This window comes from Neolamprologus multifasciatus, chromosome 20, assembly GCF_963576455.1.
Source record: "Neolamprologus multifasciatus chromosome 20, fNeoMul1.2, whole genome shotgun sequence".
Taxonomy (NCBI): domain Eukaryota; kingdom Metazoa; phylum Chordata; class Actinopteri; order Cichliformes; family Cichlidae; genus Neolamprologus; species Neolamprologus multifasciatus.
This window is the reverse complement of record NC_140458.1, coordinates 22,721,459-22,741,205: the sequence shown is the minus strand read 5'-3', so window position 1 is coordinate 22,741,205 and position 19,747 is coordinate 22,721,459. Positions and strand designations below refer to the sequence as shown.

The window sequence follows — 19,747 nt, the reverse complement described above, 5'->3', positions numbered from 1 at the left end:
GTTGGGAATGCACTTCCAAGAACAGTTTTCACGAGCAGCTGACCCTTCACAAACACACACTAAAAAACTGAAAAACGACTACTCTTGTAAACTTAGCCTTTACTCTAAACTTTGTCTAGCCTGAACCTTACATAAACCTTAACCAGATTTTCATACTTTGAGTTTAACGTGCGTGGGTCCCTCAATATAAGCGTATAATCATGTCCCCGCAATGTGAGTAATACAAGTATAGACGCACTCACTTCTATTATTAGATGCCCTCTTGAGATACTAACAATACTAACAGTAACTCATATTTGTTTTCTAAAAAGTGTATTTGGGAACAAAGATGCCCTCTGAGAATTGTGCAATGGGGCTTTAATAAAACTGCAAAGAAGCTCAGCTCTTCCAACTCCCCCATCCAGTCGTGCTGCTACCACCAACACAAACAGTCACACTGGTACAAACACCCTTCTCGACTCTAATGCACTTCTTAGACAGCTTAGTTGGCTTTTAGTTAACCTGGCAAGTCTCATCCTATTTGATGGATTAACTGCTTTGCCTTATGCCTCGTACTGACTCTCGCTCAAAGCCATACAGATACTTGGCAAACAAACTGCTTTGTATGCTGATTTTTTTAACACACTGTGGTTGGAATTGACCCTAACCCTACTTTCAAACATTAACCTTAACCTTATTTTTTTGTGAAAGTCAAGCAGAACCTTTTTGTTTTTAAAGTAGACAATTTTTAATCCATGTCAGCTACAGGTAGAATGATTATTTCTTAGCTTCCTGATTCCTGCTAAGATCTGGCAGGCAAAAAATTTAATATTCTGATAGCAAAGGATTAGGGTTAAAGTCATCACCATGGACGACTTAGTCCTCACAAGGTTAAAGATAGTTAATTGTACGCATAGCTGTCAGTTAGGGCCTATTCACTAGACCATTTAGTTTATTACAAACATACAACACATGTTGGCTGACAAGTGTCAAGACTGGAGGTCAGGAATGTCAGAGTTAGCCAACCATTTATTTCTTGCTACTTACCACAGACACATCCTGTCTCTTCCTGGAGGATTTGTAGTCCAGATGGAATATAAAATCCCACCAGAGCACTGTGCCCAAAACAAATGTAAGTGGCAATACTAATTTAGTTTTGGCAGAGTCAGAGCCGTCTTTGAAAGCCATGTCCAGTTCTTCTTAATGTGTCTGTTTACAATGTATCCATAGAGGAAGGTGCCCTAGGGACATTAAAATGAGACTTTTTAAACATTAAGTGACCTTGTTAATGTTTCCATTTTCAAACAGCAGGATACATATACAGTATGTGTAATCCTATGCACAGTGTAGTAGGAGTCTTAGCATGTGACATGATGACATCGAAAAATTTACTTTGTATAGATTATTAAAGAAGACTGTGACATTATAGCTTTGTCATATAATTTACATTTTTTAAAACATTTATGTCATCATATTAGCTTCTGTACTTTCATTCTAAGATCACAAAAAAAGAAAGACAGTCTGACCTAAATCCCCCAGGGTCCATACATCCTGCTGATGTTTACTCTTCTTCCTTTGTTATTTGTTTAACCAATCAAAACATGATCGGGACAGAGTGCATAACCCGCCTTTCAAGGTCGTCAACCAATTCTGTCGTCAACAGACGTCACGGGTCAATCTTTTATCTGCCTACGTTTGCCTACACACATTTGTTTACAGGAGGGAATTATGTGAAACATTATATGTATACCCTCAGTTAGCTCTTATTTTTTTCACTCATTAGAGCTCCTTTTACTAACAGTTTGTTTCCTGAAGCCTCTAACAGGCTGTTGCACAAACAGTTTAGTCATATTATAGTCTTATAATCATATAAGCCTTATTTTTGAAATCAAGTATCCCATTTCAGGAGCTAATGGAAAGCCGTTATCTTGCTATGTGAGTGGGTGTTTAATAAATACATGCTGTTAATGTGGAAGAAAGATGGTATATCAGACCCAAGCACATTCATGGCATCGCGTTATGCAAAATGCCTGCTGTGAGATTTATGTCTCCATTCTGTTGAATTTCCTGATGTTTTACACAGTATAGTGACAGAGTAGATCAAGTGCTTATAATATTGCTTTCATTTTTTATTTGATTCAATAAACAAGTATGATTTAAGCTTTTCCATTAATGGTACTGCATTCTAACTTTAAAACAGCAGTTTACTTTCCTTTTTTATGAGCAGTAGTTTGATTATTCCCCTATTGAGGAAGACCAGAAAAAAAGACACAAGATCATGTTGTGGCAGTGTAAAGGATATGAATAAATGGGATTGCACAAAGCTGTAGATAACAGAGAGTCACCATCGTCATCATCAGGAGTGGAAAAAGGAAAACCAATATTTAGTCAACGACAGCAACACTGCTGTTATAGTTTCTGGTAGCAGCTGAGATATTTTAATGTTTTAATGCACAAGAATTTTGTCTTTTTAACATTTACCTTTGTGCTTTATTTGTACACATATTAATTGTTTTTAACTCTGAAGCCTAAAGACACATACACCGAAGAAAAAAACAAGTGATTGGGGCCGATGGGTCAAATAATGTAAAGCATCTTACAGAAGTAACTATATAATTAATTGCCCAGCATTGGTCATTATGTACTATATTTTGCAGACAGAGAGTTACAGGACTCTCTCCCAGACCACAGACTCATAAGTCAGAGCTTTATTAAAAAAAAAAAAAAAGAAAAGAAAAGAAAAGAAAGTTGTGTTTTCGAAATTGGAGTTCAAGTTATTTTTTACTTCCAACAGTGTTAACATACTACACAGGTCAATGACTAGATTTTTTTTTTTACATTTTCATTGTAAATGGGCTAAAGCAGTTAATTAAAAGTAGTCTAACATAAATGTAAACGCTGTAATTTGATTATTTTAATAAACCATGTAACTTGGATGGATTTGATGCTGGCGTGACCACAGTGCACACGTCTGATGTCACTCACAGTGGTCCAAGGGATCGCTCAGGGAGTTTGTGCATTCGCTCAGACACGTGAAAAATTAGAGGGAACATTGCTGACGACCTGTCCAGAGTGTACCCTGCCTCTCGCCCTAAGACAGCTGGGATAGGCCCCAGCCCCCCGCGACCCTGAAAAGGATAAGTGGTAAAGAATGGATGGATGGATGGAAGCACAAGAAAATATTAGATTCATTGTTGTCATAGTAGAACTTTACGGCCTCTTCAGTGAAATGTGCAATGATCGTCAATCTTTAAGAAATGGTACAGGTCGTATTTTCATAAAAGACAGAGCTTGGACTTGATACCATGGAGGAAGACGTCAACGGGTTATTTTTCAGATGCATTTAAAGTGGATCTGAAAGGTTAACACTGAGCATAAATGGTGTCACAAATCTGGCCGACACAATGAAAATCTTTGGGGCTTTACCTTAAAGGTCTGACATTTTGCTTGTGGGATGTGCTATACTGTAAAAGGTACTAAATAAAGTCATCTGCAACATTATTTTCCAAGACTCCTCAGCTCCCAGATACTGTTTTTCCAGGACAGAGGCTGCAGTGTTTAGCGCTGCTCTCATGGCTATTGCCATGCTCCGCTGAGAATATTATGCCTCCAAGTCTTGCATCTGTAGTCCTAATCCAAACCGTTTACAGACACAGAGAACAAAGCATTGCCTTTATTCAAAGTCCAAAACAGGGGTATTATGTATCCCTCTTCTTCCTCAGTCTGTTCTGATCTAAAAAATGGTTAGCTTCAGTATGTAGTGGCCAAATCGTGATTTAATAGCTTTAAATTATGTCTCAGGCTATTCACAGAATCCAGTGATGGGAAAAGATGCAAAGATTATATGATTGTCAGTATTGTCAGGTACTTTTGGACTGGACATCTTGCACTGAGATCATCAAGTTTGATTGGATTTAACAGAACTGACTGTAATGAGAATAAATGCAATATGTAGCAAGCAGTGTCTTCCAAGTATGCTGTTAACATAATTGTCATGGCAAAATATACCAGGGATTTAGTGGATAATTTGATCCAAAATAGCAGTTCACATTATAGCGGGTTGCCTCAGAAGCCCCAGGCTAAGCTGGATCCTTTTTCCTTAGTGTGAAAAAGTTTGTGCAGATCATTAAAATATAGACCTTTAAATTACAGATGAGTTTACATTTTATATAATACACAAAATGCATACTTGGTAAGTACAATTATGGTAGGTACAACTGGTTAGCTTAGATTAGCGTAAACAACAAACAGCTAGTCTGGCTAAGTAACAAAATCCACATTCAAAGATTGTTTCTTCACAAAGGAGAAAATGTAGTAAAGCATTGACATATCTCTTTGACTCATCAGAAATAAAGCACAACCAAATGGTCAAAGTAAAAGTTGGGTGGAAAACTATATCTGACTGGACATCTCTCAGTTAGATATAGTTATGTCCTAAAGATTTTCCCAATTTTTGTATGGATTAAATAACAAAAGTCTATTAGTTATCACTATTTATCTATTTAATAAATTTTGAAGTGCTTATAAGAGGAGAGCTAGCTGTTTCTTCTTGCCAATATGGTTTAACCCAGTTAGCATAAACACTGGTTCAGCATAGCCAGTTAGCATAGGTTTACAAACTATGCTAACTGGCTTCGTATGAGAGTAGTGTTCAAATTATCATCTGATTAAATTTCAAAGTGTTTCTTTAAAGGTATTTGAGTCATCCCCTCAAGAGAGACATTACGTGCATTTACGCAGCATGAGATTTTGCCAGCTTGCTCTTTATTTCTCTTTGGTTTTTACCTTCATCTGCAGCACCTCTCGGCTATGACAGCATGGCAACAACAAAAAAGCTGTTTTATAAAGCAGCTTGGTGGTGAGGTAAGTGGAAAAACAGAAAGGCTGCATTGTTGTTATAGGTAATACTACTGGTGCTTTTATGGAGTCTTTTAAAATCTGACACGATTTATTTCTCCTCGATTATTTACTCTGCTTTAATTTGCAGCTTATATGATGGATTCTGACACTTTGAATTAGGCGCAGACATCGTAGAATCTCATAAGTATTCTTAAAGTCTTGCTGAGCTGTACCCTACCTTGGTCCTAGTTAACATTTAAGCAAACCACTCTGGATCAAACTCAAAAACTACTGCTTTTGTCTGTAACCAGTACTTAAAGCAATTTTCTTGAAAAGTGTTACGCACATTCTGACAGTAGTGCTTCCTGAAAATTTCACGTGTGCCTCCAGTTTCTTGCTTTTTTTTTTCTCTCAGGGCTTGAAAGCTTCATTTATATTTACCCAAAGTTTCCCTGAGCTAAGCCTCTCTGACCTATTACCCAAAGTCCCACAAAACCAGGTTTGTTCAAGTCCCTTTAAAAACACACGTTTTTGCCAGATGTTGTTCCTTGTTTCTTTCCACATACTCATAAAATATTATGTTTAGAAAGGAGGGGGAAAAAAGAAGAGCGTTGTAATGACATCAGGATCTGCTTGTTGTCCAGAGGTGTAGCACACTGAGGTGCTTTGGATTACTGAAAATGAAAAGATGTTTGGGTGACTGCGACATGAAAAGCAGTTTATCTGCAGTAACATTACACTTTGCTCAGAGGTAATTTCCTGACCTGTTTTCAGTCTGTCTGAATGAACTCTTACTTTCCTTGACTCTGGCCTGCTTCAAAACACCTCTTTTTGAAACACCTTTACATCCAGTCAGAGTTACTCCTCTGTCTCTTTGGGTCATTGTGTTCCATTGGCCGTCACAGCATATCTGGCACCAACGGGTCCACTGTTTTCATAGTTCAAAGAATGGTGCATCTGGGTGACCTGGGATCAAACACTGTATGATTCCTTCAAACTGGAACTAAAATATGTACCTAAACTGCAGGTACTCAAATACATTATATTGCTGGATTGTATTAACTGATTTATTAATATGTATACATCGTTAATGTTGAAGCTTGAGATTATTTTAATTACTTATATATGCTGCTGGGTAGCTTTATCTATAATAATATAATATAATAATAGGTTTAAATTTCAAAGTCTGTAAACTAAAAATTGTATAGAGTACAAAGCATCATAGTCGATTTCCAGAGGGGGACATACAATATGAAAGTTTTTTTTTAAAGTTATTTCAAGTAGCCATTTTCAGTTTGAAAATGTAGAATAGTTATACCAAAAAGTCTGTTTTGTTTTAAATGTGTATTACCTACCTAAACTTTAAATCAGTCATAAAGGGTAACTAAAGAGTTAAGGTGAAAAGTATCTTTATTTCAGTATCGATGATGTTTGTGAGAGCTTCCAGGGTTACTATGGAGAGGAAAAACAGGGTGATTGCAATGGCAAGAGTTTCAGAGATGATTTGATAGAAAGCTGAACTAAAGTCCATAAATGGTGTCTTTGTGTAGCTTCCAGGAGGTCTAGGTTTGGCAAATATGATGTAATCTGATTTTGACTGCATCTTCCACAGACCTGTTTGTCTGGTAAATTAAACTGAAATGATCCAACAGATTTGCCAGACCAAGTCTTTTATGAAATAAACACAGTAACTGTTTCAAAATCAGGATATCAGAGGAAAATATTTATCTACCTTTTTAAAATGTTTTGTAATGAAGACCTGAAGAACTATGATGGAAATAATGTTGTCAGACCTGCTGTGGAGAGACTCCTCAAAGCTTCAATACTGAAAGTTCAATTACTCAGAATAAACACTTAAAGACTTTTAGGTTTACATCAAAATTACAACTGAATAGTGTTGGCACTGTGGATACTTGAGAGTAATTTGAACAGTAAGGTTGTTTTTTTTATTCTGTTATTCTCTCATTTCCACTTTAGACAAATTTACCATAGTCACTGTGTCTGCAAGAATGCTGTTTGTCTGACAATAATTTATCTTTTTAAAAATCATCTGTTTTTTCAAAGAAACTGTTCGATAAAACTGGAAGCCTTGAATTGGATATCTGTTATCTGTATCTTAAAACCACTGGATTCCCAAGTTATCCACTGGGTTTCTAAATTATTCATACCACAAATGAGTGGTAATAGTCAGTACTTGCTCTGGGCACCCAAAACTAAACCTAAATTTGTAATATTAATTAAATTACTTATATAACACATAGATACATGTTAGCAAAGCTGGTCAAATACACAGTGAACATATTAGAATTTTAATCAAAATAAACATTTTCTGATTTTTGGCGGTGGGCGGGTCATCTGTCAAAACGATTCAGTTCTGTCTACACTGACAATATGTCACTAATAGTAGAAAAGACATAATGGCAGGATGTGCTAGAAAAAGTTCAGAGACTTCAAAGAACATTTTTGAATGCACAGCAGATAAGAATTTGTAGTTCACGAAAATGTTCCTGAAACTGAGATTCAGTTGCAGGCTTTCGAGACGGTTTGTATCAGGCAGGCCATTTCTTCCAGACAGACCCCTCAAGGTATCACTGGTTTTGGCCAAGTGAGCGTTGAAGTCTCCCACTAGGAAAATGGAGTGACCAGTTAGGGCACCCTCTAGCACCACACCAAGTGCATTTAGTGCAAATGACAGTCAGGACCTATTTCCTGACCTGAAGGCGCAGGGACGCAGCCCTCTCATCCACTTAGGCAAACCCCAATGTATAGACAGTGAACCAGTGAGGATACAAGGATACACGCCAAGCCCCAACCACTAGGTGCTCCTTCCCTGGGCCTGGTTGCAGGGTGGGGCCCCAGTAGCCCTATCCTGGGCAAGCTAAACTGGTCCCTGGATTTTCTTCTTTTTCTTTTTTGTGGCCCCTTACCCAGCGAAATTTGCCCTGTGAAACAGCATAGCCAAACATGGGATCACTGAGCCACCCAAACCCTCCACTGTGATAAGGTGGAGATTCACTGAGGAGCTCTGTTAAGTACTGTATTTATTTTCACGACAAGATGAAAACAGATATAAGGCAATGAATCCAAATCGGTAATGAAGCAAATGCACCACCATTATGTATTAAAGTTCTTTAATCTTTTTAATGAACCAACAATTTAAAGCTGGAACTCATTCTGAGTGATTTCTATAGTGCTGCTGAATGAATTACTACATACAACATACAACCAGCAAGAGTGTGTTGCTTTATGTTTGGATATATTGTACTGCAGATCATCACCTTCAGGTGATATGCGTAAACACAGACATAGTCAAACCTCATATTGAAACACGACAAGATATTTGTCAGAACAGTTAAGGGTTTCTAGGTCAAACATCTACATTCCCCTTATATGGACATTCTAAAAAATGTCAACATACAATTTAGCTGTTTGAAATACAGATGTAAAAGTTTCTTGAAGCTTTACTGTAAGCAAAAAGAACATTTATATACAATAAAACTTTAACCATCTTGTTTTGTTTTTTTAAAGAGCACCTATTATGCTTTTCCTTATACTCACATGACCAAAGGTTCAGTTAATGAGCTCAGGGTAGGTGTCAGTTATCCCTGCAAGCTAAAACTCAGGGTTCAAGCTGCTTTGAAAACTCTCTTTTCAGTTTGTTTTTTCTAACCTTGGCTCTGTATGATGTCTCACAGAGCAGATATCACTAATACGGTCAACCGAGAGCCACAGCGCAGTCAGCAAGCACAAAGCTCCACCAATCTGCTGTTTAAGTCAGATTTTTATGTTGGATTGCCAATCAGCGGAAATGCATAAAACAGCTTGGTTTATACAGGTTACGAACTGATGCGCTGCACCAAGCCCCAGTATAAGATAAATAAGGATTATGTTTGAGCTGTGACTCATGCAAAGCAACTTTAGTAGAGTACCTGAATAAAAATATGAAGTTAGAAATAAGCATAATAGGTTGCCTTTAAGTTCATACAGCCATAGGACAACAGTAGGGGATAGACAAAAATCACAGCAGGGCTTTAAATAAGTTCAAAAACCATTCTAATACCACTGGCATCTTGCAGAGTCCTTTCATTTCTGTTTTTCATGACCCTGCCAAAATATCAAAAATACAGGTAATTTCACATGTTTCTGCAAGACACAAGGCATACAAGTTAGTTCCAAAATCTGCAAATGAAAATGTACAGTACAGATTATGGACAATCACTTTGAGTGATGACAATTATCTAAACACTGCAACACTTCTGCTTCCCCGACATGCAATAAACATGACGTTGAAACGGATTATTTTAGAAAAAGTCTATATGGTCACACAGCAAATAAAACATCCCATATAAACCACAATTGTCACACTTGACAATAACTCTGAAGAGTGACACGTTTCACATAGATGCTTGTAGTTCTTTACACGGGCCTCTGTTGTTTGTTGGAATGCCTGTCTTGAATTAAGATAGTAAGATGAGCTGCATCTGTTCATGCGTGGGTACTGTTTGAGTTAGTATAGAAATGTACAGTAGTCATGCATAATAAAGATACCCTGCTATACAAGGGGTGAACACTTGGTGGCAGGCTTTGCCAACTTTGCACACAGCTCCAGTCTGCCGGGGAATAAAATGTCAAGTCATGGCAGGGGAGAGGAAGGGACATGCATAGGGCAAACATTACACTGGAAGTCAGGTATATTGCTTTTCATAGAATGTGCGTTTATCCCTCATTCAGATTGTTCCACACCTTGTAAATATGCATACAAAGGCTTCTCCAACTAAAGATGGCACTGAGCTACAGCCTTCTCTGCTGCTGTCTCCAACCCAGCTCACATCTGCCTCATTGTTCTTTCCCTTCAAACAAAACAGATCTCCGGATGCTTTGTTCTTCCTTGCTTCTTTGTGCATCTCTTTTCTCCTCACTTTCTTTTTCTTTCTCTGCTCATTCTCTTGCCCATTCCTCCTCTCTGTTCCCTTTACTCCCACCTACAATTTCTCCTTCCTTCCTTCCTTCCTTCCTCCCTCTTCCTCCTCTCTGCAGGGCAGCCGGAGAGTCTGGCATTTCTCTAACAGCAGGAGGGGAATCTGCACCCAGCCTCGGCCCATGCTGGGCAAAGAGAGTGTGGGTGTGGCATGTCTGACAGAGGCGAGTGTGTGTCTAAGTGTGTGACAGGCCACATGTGACTGGATTCCCCATATTAGCTCTAACAACACTTATTTCCTACCTTAAAAAGGAGAAACCCAAGGACTCTATTTTCTCTGAATGGATTATACTAAAGTAGTTTGCATTCTCGATTACAGTTTCAGATTTGGCTCAGCAACAATAAGAGATCATAAAACTGCTGGGTGAAAATAGATTTTATTGTTGTGATCGGTCACTCCAAAAAATCAGTCGAAACTTGGCCCTAAATAACCCCACAGCACCTGATACGAGCTGGAGTCTATTCCTCATCAAGAGATTTGAATTTATTTAGCTTCAGCACTCCTGCCAAATGTGATGAGTGGCAACACTGGCCGAAGACCAACAGTAAAACCTTTTGTTCCAAATGTGTCTGGAGAGGGGAATCAGACAATTAAGAACAAACAAACAAAAACAGCCAGGCTCTGAACGGTCTGGTATCAGAGGGGAGGAGTGGTTGCGGTTCAGTCTCAAACAGTAAATGAAAGCAATAAGAGGGCAATTTAGAGCTACAGCAGTGGGCGGGTCAGGGATGACACCCGCTGTGTAGCTACGATGTGCCTGTTTATCCCCACGGGTGATGAGAGAGGAAGAAGGATGAGTGGCGGGTCGATTTTTCTCTCACTATTGTTTTTGAAGTGAAAAACAAGAGTGAGGGACGTGAGCCGAGGTAAGCAAGGAGGGAGAAGCAGAAACAAGAAAGGCAGAGACTGTGTCGGGGGTCAGATGTGTCTGTGTAGCTGCGGTAGTGGGGAGGAGGACAGGGCTGGTCGCGGTTCGATTCCTCGGCTCTTCATGAAAGACAGCAGCTGATCGGGGATCTCGGCAAGGACGTCCTTCGCTAGTCGAGCCATGCTGAGGACCTGGTTGCCAGATCTGTCAATGTAGTCTCTGAATGGAACGAACTAAAAGCAGAAATCATTATATACATCCTGTTTATTTAGTACAGATTATTATGCAAGTAGCATACCAGTATAGACAACATAAAAATCTTTTTTTTCTGAAGATCTCCCAAAAGATTAAAAAGTCTGGAACAGTGCAATGTTTTGCGAGAGTGATGAAAACTGCCAATATCTCACATAAACTGAAGAAATCATCAAACCGTGAAAAGATTAGCGAGTGACTCAGAGTACGGATGAATTCAGTTAGATAAAGGCTCATTAAGGAAAGTTTCCTTTAGACAAATAACACTGAAAGGCAGCTATAAAAAGCCACTGATATTCAAAACTGACGGTGTCTCCGGAGTACCAAAATCCTCAAGTGGATGCTGGATGCTCCCAAGCCTGGCAGTTGTGCAAAAGGTTCCATCTGACCAACTCTCACAAGGAGAAACAGTGGGCTCAAGACCGCGGATGCCATGTTTGCATCACCGCCACACTAGCAATGATGCAGGGAGGCCAGTGATGATGGGTATAGGGTCCCTGGGGGTACAAAATAATATGTGGATCTTCTAACTGGCCATCTCATGCCATGTAAAAGGTAGAATCAAACCTTCTCGGACAGAATTATTCCCATGCAGGACAATACACTATTTCATGCTGGGCAAAACATCACTGGCTGGGAATAAAAAGACATGGACCATCAGCCCTGGACCTCGGTGTCATTAAGATAATATCTAGCAGCATATGTGGAAACAGCAGCTTATTATTGCATGAGACAGCAGCTAAGGTATCAAAGAATACCTCTTAGCATATCTAGGAAGCTGCATTTGTAGGCTTTTCATGGCTGGCTGCAGAGTTTTCAAGATTCATTGTCCATTCTGATTTCAAACAATGTGGATGATGTCCCTTTTTTTAACAGAAAACTGATAAACCAGCTTCTAATTTCACATTTGTTAAATAATGAGAAAGAGTGCTTGATTTGGGTATTATGTTTTTTGCCCAATTCCACATCAGGAGGTTAAAGACAAAACTTTCAGAAGTTCTCTGTCATCTTAATGTTTGCAGAGATCTTTTCAGACATGAAAAATGGAAACACAGCTGGCTTCATCTGTCTCCTGAAGACATACCACTTGCATTTTGTACATTTGTCATGTGATATTTGGCACCAGGTGCTGCGTGACAAGGGAGGGGAAAATAATGATACCAAGTAAGACAGCGCGTTGGTTGCATCAGTGATGGATTTTAAAGCTGTTCATGCCTCCGAAGCCTTACTTAAGGACCACTGTGAGCATGAGGGAAACCTTTGCCCCCCTCACAGTGAATCCTCTCAGACGCTGTCTCATCGGTTACAGCTTTTATTAGATAATGATTTCAGCATCATACTTTAAAGTACTTTAAAAGTAGAAAATACGTGCAGAGGATGTTGCAATGATTAATATGGTCATAGAAATTTCTGTGTTTTTCCCCAACTGCCATATGGCTCACTTGCTGTTTTTCTACATTCATTATCTTAAATTTGTGCCATTTTTTGTGCTTTCATGGCTTTAACCACCATTTATTTTTTTCACACATTAAAAGTTCTGAAAAAGAAACAGGACTCCCCAAGATACTTTGCATTAGTTCAACCTACTGACTTCTTTCAAATCAGGGTGTGGTTGTGGTGCTGACATGGAGAACTGTAATAGACTGTATGTGAAAGCTGGACATAACCAACATGCTAACATTACACTCTGCCCTCAGCCACTTTAACTCAGCTGGAAAAGTGGCTGAGGGCAGCAGCAGCTCAGGTCAGCTGATTACAGTCTGAACAGAAGAAAAATCTGCTGGAGCTCTCAATAGAAATTTTAGTTAGTTTTGTACAATAGCTGGTAACAAAAAAAGAAAGAAAAAAAAGAAAAAAGATATCCTTCAAAGAGCTACTTTTTTACTTTCTTTCAACCTTTAGCATTATTAACACAAATAGCTGTATTTAGCATCATGTGCATCATGTACATCATGTATGCGAGCATCTCAGGTGCACAGCCATAGCTGTGAGCACAAAAGCTCCACAAACTTGTGTTGAAACATTTTGTTTACGAGGACCACCCAATCAGAATAAAGCTAAATGGAGGGAAGGGAAAATGATTGTGTATGGAATTGAAAGAAACGTATTCGAGTTGCAGAATGAAACTATAACACTGGATATTCGAGGTATATCCAAGGTACCCTAATATTCTTTTTAAAAAATTTATGCTCTTCTATGTGTTTTTGTGTCTCAGATTTTACCTGGTAATGTTGCCAATGTGACTTTTAAGTGGACTTAAAACACTACATGTGTGAAGGCTAGTTTGCACCATGGAGCCCTACTCTACTCAGGGGCTTAATTTCCAGGGGGGTTATGACCCCCACCCAATGATCAGACCCAACCAATATCCCCCCCCCCCCCCCCCCCAATAAAATTATGAATTATCTTGCATAAATGGGCTGTTCATTTTCTTTACTCATACTCATTTATTACCAGCAAAATAGTTGCATGTTTAATCATCTGGGAATTTATCCAGATTTATTTATTTATTTAGACAGAGATCTTGACGACCCCCCCCCCCCCCCCCCCAATGTTCAGCACAAAGTTATGCCGATGACTCTACTACCCTATTCAGTCTGTGAAGCTAGAGAAATAACTGTCTCCTCCATACCTGCTTCATGCCCAGGAGGACGGGGCTTTGGCTGTCCACACCCACTAGTAGATCATTACATGAAAGAACCTTTTAAATACAAGCGCGCTCATGCTCACAGGTATACACACGGGTGCTCAGTGATGGCAGTACACATATTGAATCAATAACAACAAAAAAGCGTGAAATGTAGAGTGAGTGAATATTTTTCCTGCTAAGTGTAACAATCCTGATTGAATTATTGTGGTAATGAGGTTAAAGGCAATCAAAGGATTACTGTGTGCATGCAAATGTGATTACTGCTGCAAGTAAAACAGACTCAAAGACAATATAAGCTATACAAAAACAGCTTTAGAACAAGCGCATAAATTATATGGCTATTAACCTTGTGAGGGGTCAATTTTGTTTTTCATTAGTGCAATGCTTTATGTTGAGAAGTTAAAAATAACTGCAGTAAAGTGTGTGAAGATTTGTGGATGTGCTCAACAGAAAGACATAAAATGAAGCTCTTGGCTTGACTGCAGCACTTTCACCTATGTTCTACGAAGAGCAAAAAGGAGATTTAAGACGGATTATGAAAAAAAAAATTGAAAGTATCCTGTGGCGGTCCATTGCAATCAAGTGGGACACAGAGCCCTGCTTCCATAAAAGCAGCTGCCCTTGAAGTGGTGCCTAACAAGAAACATTTTTTACTCTCACGATTCAGACCACGAAAAATCCAGAATTGAAAAATGAGATGGACTCCCTGCTATTTCTATAATAGCCTGTGATTAATTTGTTTACTTGATTTTCGAGCAGTTGGAAGCTACTGTGACATTTTACATTTGTAAAGTATAACTTTGAAGAGGCAGAATCAGATACGCTGGGCCACTTCTTGCACATCTTAATTAAGACTCACGATAAACTTACGTTTCTATAGGTTCATAGCGTTTCTTTTCCTCAAGTATTACAATCTTCCAGATTTGTTAGTTTATATGGGTTATATAATCCACCACAGGTGTTGGCTACCTATGGCTGGTATTAATTTCAGGGTGATGATGTGTTTGTCAGACCCTAATGGAGATTTTCAGGAGAGTCAACTTACATTTCTTTTTGTTTTCTGACAATATACTTGAAGGAGAAACTTCAATTATCACTTGCCTTTATGACACAGTTCATTGATTTTAACTTGTGATACATATGCACATATCTATAGCGCCTGCACTGCTGAGGAGCATCAGTTGAATGAGCTATTAGAGTCATACAGCTCAACTTGCTTCTTTATAAACTTACAAAATAGTTATTGTCTCTGTGCTGGCTCAAACAAGATTAGGATGTGTGTTTTATTGCCATAAAATATGACAATGTTGAAATTAATGCTAAATCACATGGAGCAATAAAAAGCAAGACCAACTTTGATGAAGTGAAGTATTTCTAAACATGAATGCATTTTTTTCCTCTCGGCTTTTAGACGCCATACATATATCTCTTTAAGTGCTCATTTATCATGTTACCCTTTGCTGACTCTTCTTCACTGTTATCTGGGAATTCAATAGTACATTGTTATCAGAGGCCCTTGTATTTACCCATTTATGTTCTCATATCTCTAAAAGGCTGTCTAAAATAACTGTTTAGTGTTGCCAGACCATTCTCTAGTGGGATCACCGCTTATTCTTCACCATACTCTCAGCTAAATAAGTTTCTTTCTTGTTGAGTTTGGAATTGGGAATGTTATAAGTGTGTCTTTTGAAAGATGAGGATCTTTTTAGCAACCTTTTGCATAAATAAATAAAAACATTCTTGCCTTTATAAAGTAAAAAATCTTGGTGTCCGAAAAATCTTATTAACATTAGTATTCGGTACGACCACCTTTATTCTACAATACAGTCTGAACTCTCTTAGGTAAGCCGTGTTTTGCAGATGGCTGTAGAAACTAATTGGATTACCTGTCTCTTAACCTCATATTGAAGATGATTTAAGCCAAACCTGTTACTTCTGATTTTCAGTCCAGCTCTTGTGTAATCTGGCATACCTCAGCCTTTTCTCACTGTTTCCATTCCTTAAGAATGGCTTCTTGACAGCCACCCTTCCCCTGTGCCCATTTCTGATGAGACTTCAGTGAACAACAGATGGATCAGCTGAAAGGCCAGATGCATCTCTCACATCCTGTGTCAGGTCTCTGCTGTTTCTCAAGCACATGACTTTAAGATACTGTTCATCTACTGTTGACAATTTTTAGACCTATCACATCTTTTTTGTCCTCCACTTGTCTAGTTTTCAAAAAGATTTTTACAGGACACATTGCACACCATGCTGGAATATGCCAATTTTCTGGCTAATAGCTCTTCGGGAAATGACCTTGTCTCTCAAACTGTTATCTTTGGCATCTCTCAGAGATTCAACTACAGAAATGGGAACTAATAACAGAACTAATAATATTTTTCTTTGCATAGACAGTAAAAATATAGATGCAGCTTCCTGTTCAGAAAACTAAGCCATTGTGCCCTACACCTGCATTCTATAAAAAAGGCCACCAGGTGGCGAGAGCTGTGGTGGCAAAAAGACTAATGGTCCTATAAAAAAAGGAAAAAAAGTATTTCTCTCCTGACCCCTATAAACACTTTGCTTTTGAATTCATTTCTTAGTAATTCATTTTGTCATTTGTTTTGTAAAGTCTTAGCGGTGTTAACCCTACCTTAACATCGCTAAGACTTATTAAGAAAAAACAGCTGTTGTTCAGTGAGCAAGCGGTTCCAAAGTCAGACGTGTACCTTGTTAGTTCTTGGAACTAAGACCAGAAAAATTCTTTACAGGGTTTCAAAGGAGTTCAGAAAATAACGGGAGGCATCACTGTAGCTACGTCCATCTGTTATACTGTCTATGCTATTCTTCCAACAGCCTGCCAGTAACAAAGTGTCTAAAGATATAGTTTAACACGGGTTCTGTGATATTTTTCTGTTATGTGCAGACATAACAGAAAAAAACTAAAACAGTTAAAAAGTTAAAAATCACTGAGACAAGGCGAACTACAGAGGGAGAGGTCAAAGAGACCAGACAGCAGACACGAGAACACGACCAGGATCACAAAATGGAGCTATTTAAACTATAGTCAACAAAATCTGGGCAAAGGACTAAAGCACAGAATAACAAAATCACAAGTAGAAAGAAACAATTGATCAGATCACTAACAGCAAACTATAAAGCAAGAATATAAAACCTTTCTTAAAATGAACACAAACTATGACTACTACTACTCACAAATAACTGAAAAACCCTGGGTCACACACCCGGAACGCTGCATCCTTTTGCTTTACATAAGTAAATATACAAACAGATTTAATACTGAGGCACATGCCTTTTATAAGTTACGACTATTTAACACATCAACACATATATTAATATCACCACTTCATAAACGTCATTTTAACATCATTTTCATACATGACAAAAATGTTTATTTATTTCTTTATTTCTTCCTTCTTTTTGCTGCACCCTTTAGGTTTACCCCATGTGTCAGTCTTACTGCACACCTCACCACTGGCTCACTGTCACACCCAATCACACGTTTTCTTTAGATCCACAAAGACTCGCTGTCCTCCATCCATCCTCCTCGCTCTCACTTTTTCAGTCATGCTCCTTAAAACACTCCTTCCATCTTTTCAACACACTTTCTTCACTTGTTAGCAAATTTCCTTCCGTATCCTTAATCACTCTAGCTTCCTGCACATCCTTTCAATGTCTCTGCTGAGCCAATCAATAGAACCCAGTTTAAGCCTTTTCCTTTGCCACCTCTCTCTTTGCTGTACATCTACCCTCTACCCTTTCTTCATCTCACTAACTATCCCAATTTTTATTTGCTATTTTCCTGTGCTTCTTCATTTGAACACTGAGTCTCCCTGTCCTCTATTTTTTGTCTCATTGTAGCATCTTTACCTTACAATATAACGTGTCCTGAGGTATCAGTTGTTGCTATGAAAATTTGATTGACAGGAAAGAAAGGACGAGCCATTCAAACCTTTTAAGTCACTTTTTAATGTTTAAATTGAGACTTTAGAATAACCACTGTTAATAAATGGTAAATTAAAAGATAATTTAAATGTTGCTCATTTTTTTACAGTGAAAAAGAATGATTGATATATATATTAATATAAACCAGTCATTAGCAAAATTACATTTATAATTTATCCTTATGACATTAGTCTGTGTGATGAAATGTACCATAGCTGATGAGAAACAGTAACAATTACAGTAATGCCTTTAAGCTTTGTAATCTATCTGTTAAAGGTTACCAAATGTTGTTTTTAGTCAAGGTTTTGCACTGATTGATCATTGATAAGCAAAAGGCATGGATGAGAAACGTCGGCATTGTTATACAGTAAACTTGTGTAATACATATGGATACTGCATACTGTATGAGGCAGTCCCCAGTGAGTGTCTGAGTGTGTGCTATAAATGCAAGCCGTCCTCCACCGGGGGACATAAACCCCACGCTGATGTTGTTGACAGAAACATGCTCAAGTCTAACCCGAGGACTAAACCGAATTTCGAGGCGTACCTGAACAATGTCTCTCTCAGCAAGACGTCCTCGTGAGGATACTCTCACCTCATCTCCATCCAGCTCCTCCATAGCTAAAAGGAGAGAAAGAGGCAGAGCGTACATGACTCAACCAAAGGTGGAGAATATAAAGAAGGCACAAGACATTCTTTTGTATTTCACTGTATAATTGCTGAAGCAGAACAAAGCACAGAGGCTAAGAACGGGTACTCAGCGCAGAACTGTTAGAATATTTTATACAGCAAAAACCTCGAGCCAAATATGGAAATGAAAATAATAACTGAAACTAATTCCAGCCACTCAAGAGCGGGACTGAGTAGCTTAGGAATACAGAGGAGTGTTTAGAAGGCAAGTTCAATTACAACCAAACACAGAAGGAAATTTGGAAACACTTTACAGTACAGCCCATGACTAAGGGCGTAATTCCCCTGTAATTAAATGGAATTGTAATGTGTTTTATATGAAATTACAACATTATCATATGTATGCATGTAATTTACAAGCATGCCTAAAGTCACTAGAATAAGGGGTGACAAGTCATGTTTTTACACGAAAGATAAGTACTTACAAACACAGTAAATACATTTAAGTAGTACATAAGTCATATTAAATATTGCATAGGTTCTTTTGTTGGCACCCTATCATACGTTTTCTTTAGATCCACAAAGACTCGCTGTCCTCCATCCATCCTCCTCGCTCTCATTTTCTTCAGTCATGTTCCTTAAAACACTCCTTCCATCTTTTCAACACACTTTCTTCACTTGTTAGCAAATTTCCTTCTGTATCCTTAATCACTCTAGCTTCCTGCACATCATTTCAATGTCTCTGCCGAGCCAATCAATAGAACTCACTATAAGCCTTTTCCTTTGCCACCTCTCTCTTTGATGTACATCTACTAACTATGCTGTAACTGTAAGTACAGCATCATTTCCTGGTCATTTAATGAGAAACAAAATGTGTCAGGACACAGGTTGTATTATGGAGTGACTTAACCTAGCCCAACGTCTGGATATTTTTACAGGAAATGAGACACAAATTATACTGTAAGTATTTTTAAGTATAGCATAAATTAAAAAAAGGGCACAACTGAATAATAGAAAATCAATCATCAATATCAACATAAAGAATATGGGGCAGGGCTCTAGAGTGCGACCAATTTGGTCACAAATGCGACCAAAGTTTTCAGTGGTGCGACTAAAAAATATATTTGGTCGCACCTGTGCGACCAACTGTTCGGGTAACAAAAAAAAATAAAAAAATCTGCAACTCTCCATGTGGTCAACAACAGACACACATTATGCCCCTATCATGGACTAAACCAATCAGAGATAGTCAGGGGCGGGACCTCTCTGATTGGCCGTGGTCCAGTTGAAAGTGCAGGTGGAAGAGAGAGGTGAGTAGTTTGAATAAGGCGATATCAATTCATTAACGGATTCCACTCAAAGACGTAAACACAGAGCGGACCCGATGCATCAGAATCAAAAGAAAGAATTTCTCAGCTTTCTCACCCGACGGCCCGAACACGGACACACGGCCGGAGCTTAGCGATTCTGATGCGTCGGGTCCGCTGTGTTTACGTCTTTTTTGCGCTAGATTCTGAGCTGCAGGTTTTGTCTCTCTCCAACCAAAATTCGCAGAGCCAGCAGCAAAAGAAGCAGCAAACTACGCTTCACATTTGATCAATG

General features: G+C 38.6%; 1 protein-coding gene across 2 annotated transcripts in view; it reads right to left on the bottom strand.

The window, feature by feature from the left end:
* Nucleotides 1-7,932: 7,932 nt before the first annotated feature.
* The window catches only part of LOC146494942 (copine-9-like), a 127,553-nt gene continuing 115,738 nt past the window's right edge, over nucleotides 7,933-19,747 (bottom strand). Inside the window, exons 19-20 of one of the 2 annotated variants that reach the window (XM_085147021.1) lie at nucleotides 18,063-18,136; nucleotides 7,933-10,898 (exon numbers count right to left, since the gene is read on the bottom strand). In XM_085147021.1, the coding sequence (XP_085003147.1) occupies nucleotides 10,716-10,898; nucleotides 18,063-18,136 (257 nt within the window). In that variant the 3' untranslated portion in view covers nucleotides 7,933-10,715. Of the gene's footprint in view, nucleotides 10,899-13,313; nucleotides 18,137-19,747 lie in introns of those variants that run through there. The other variant, XM_085147019.1, reaches the window with a different exon arrangement.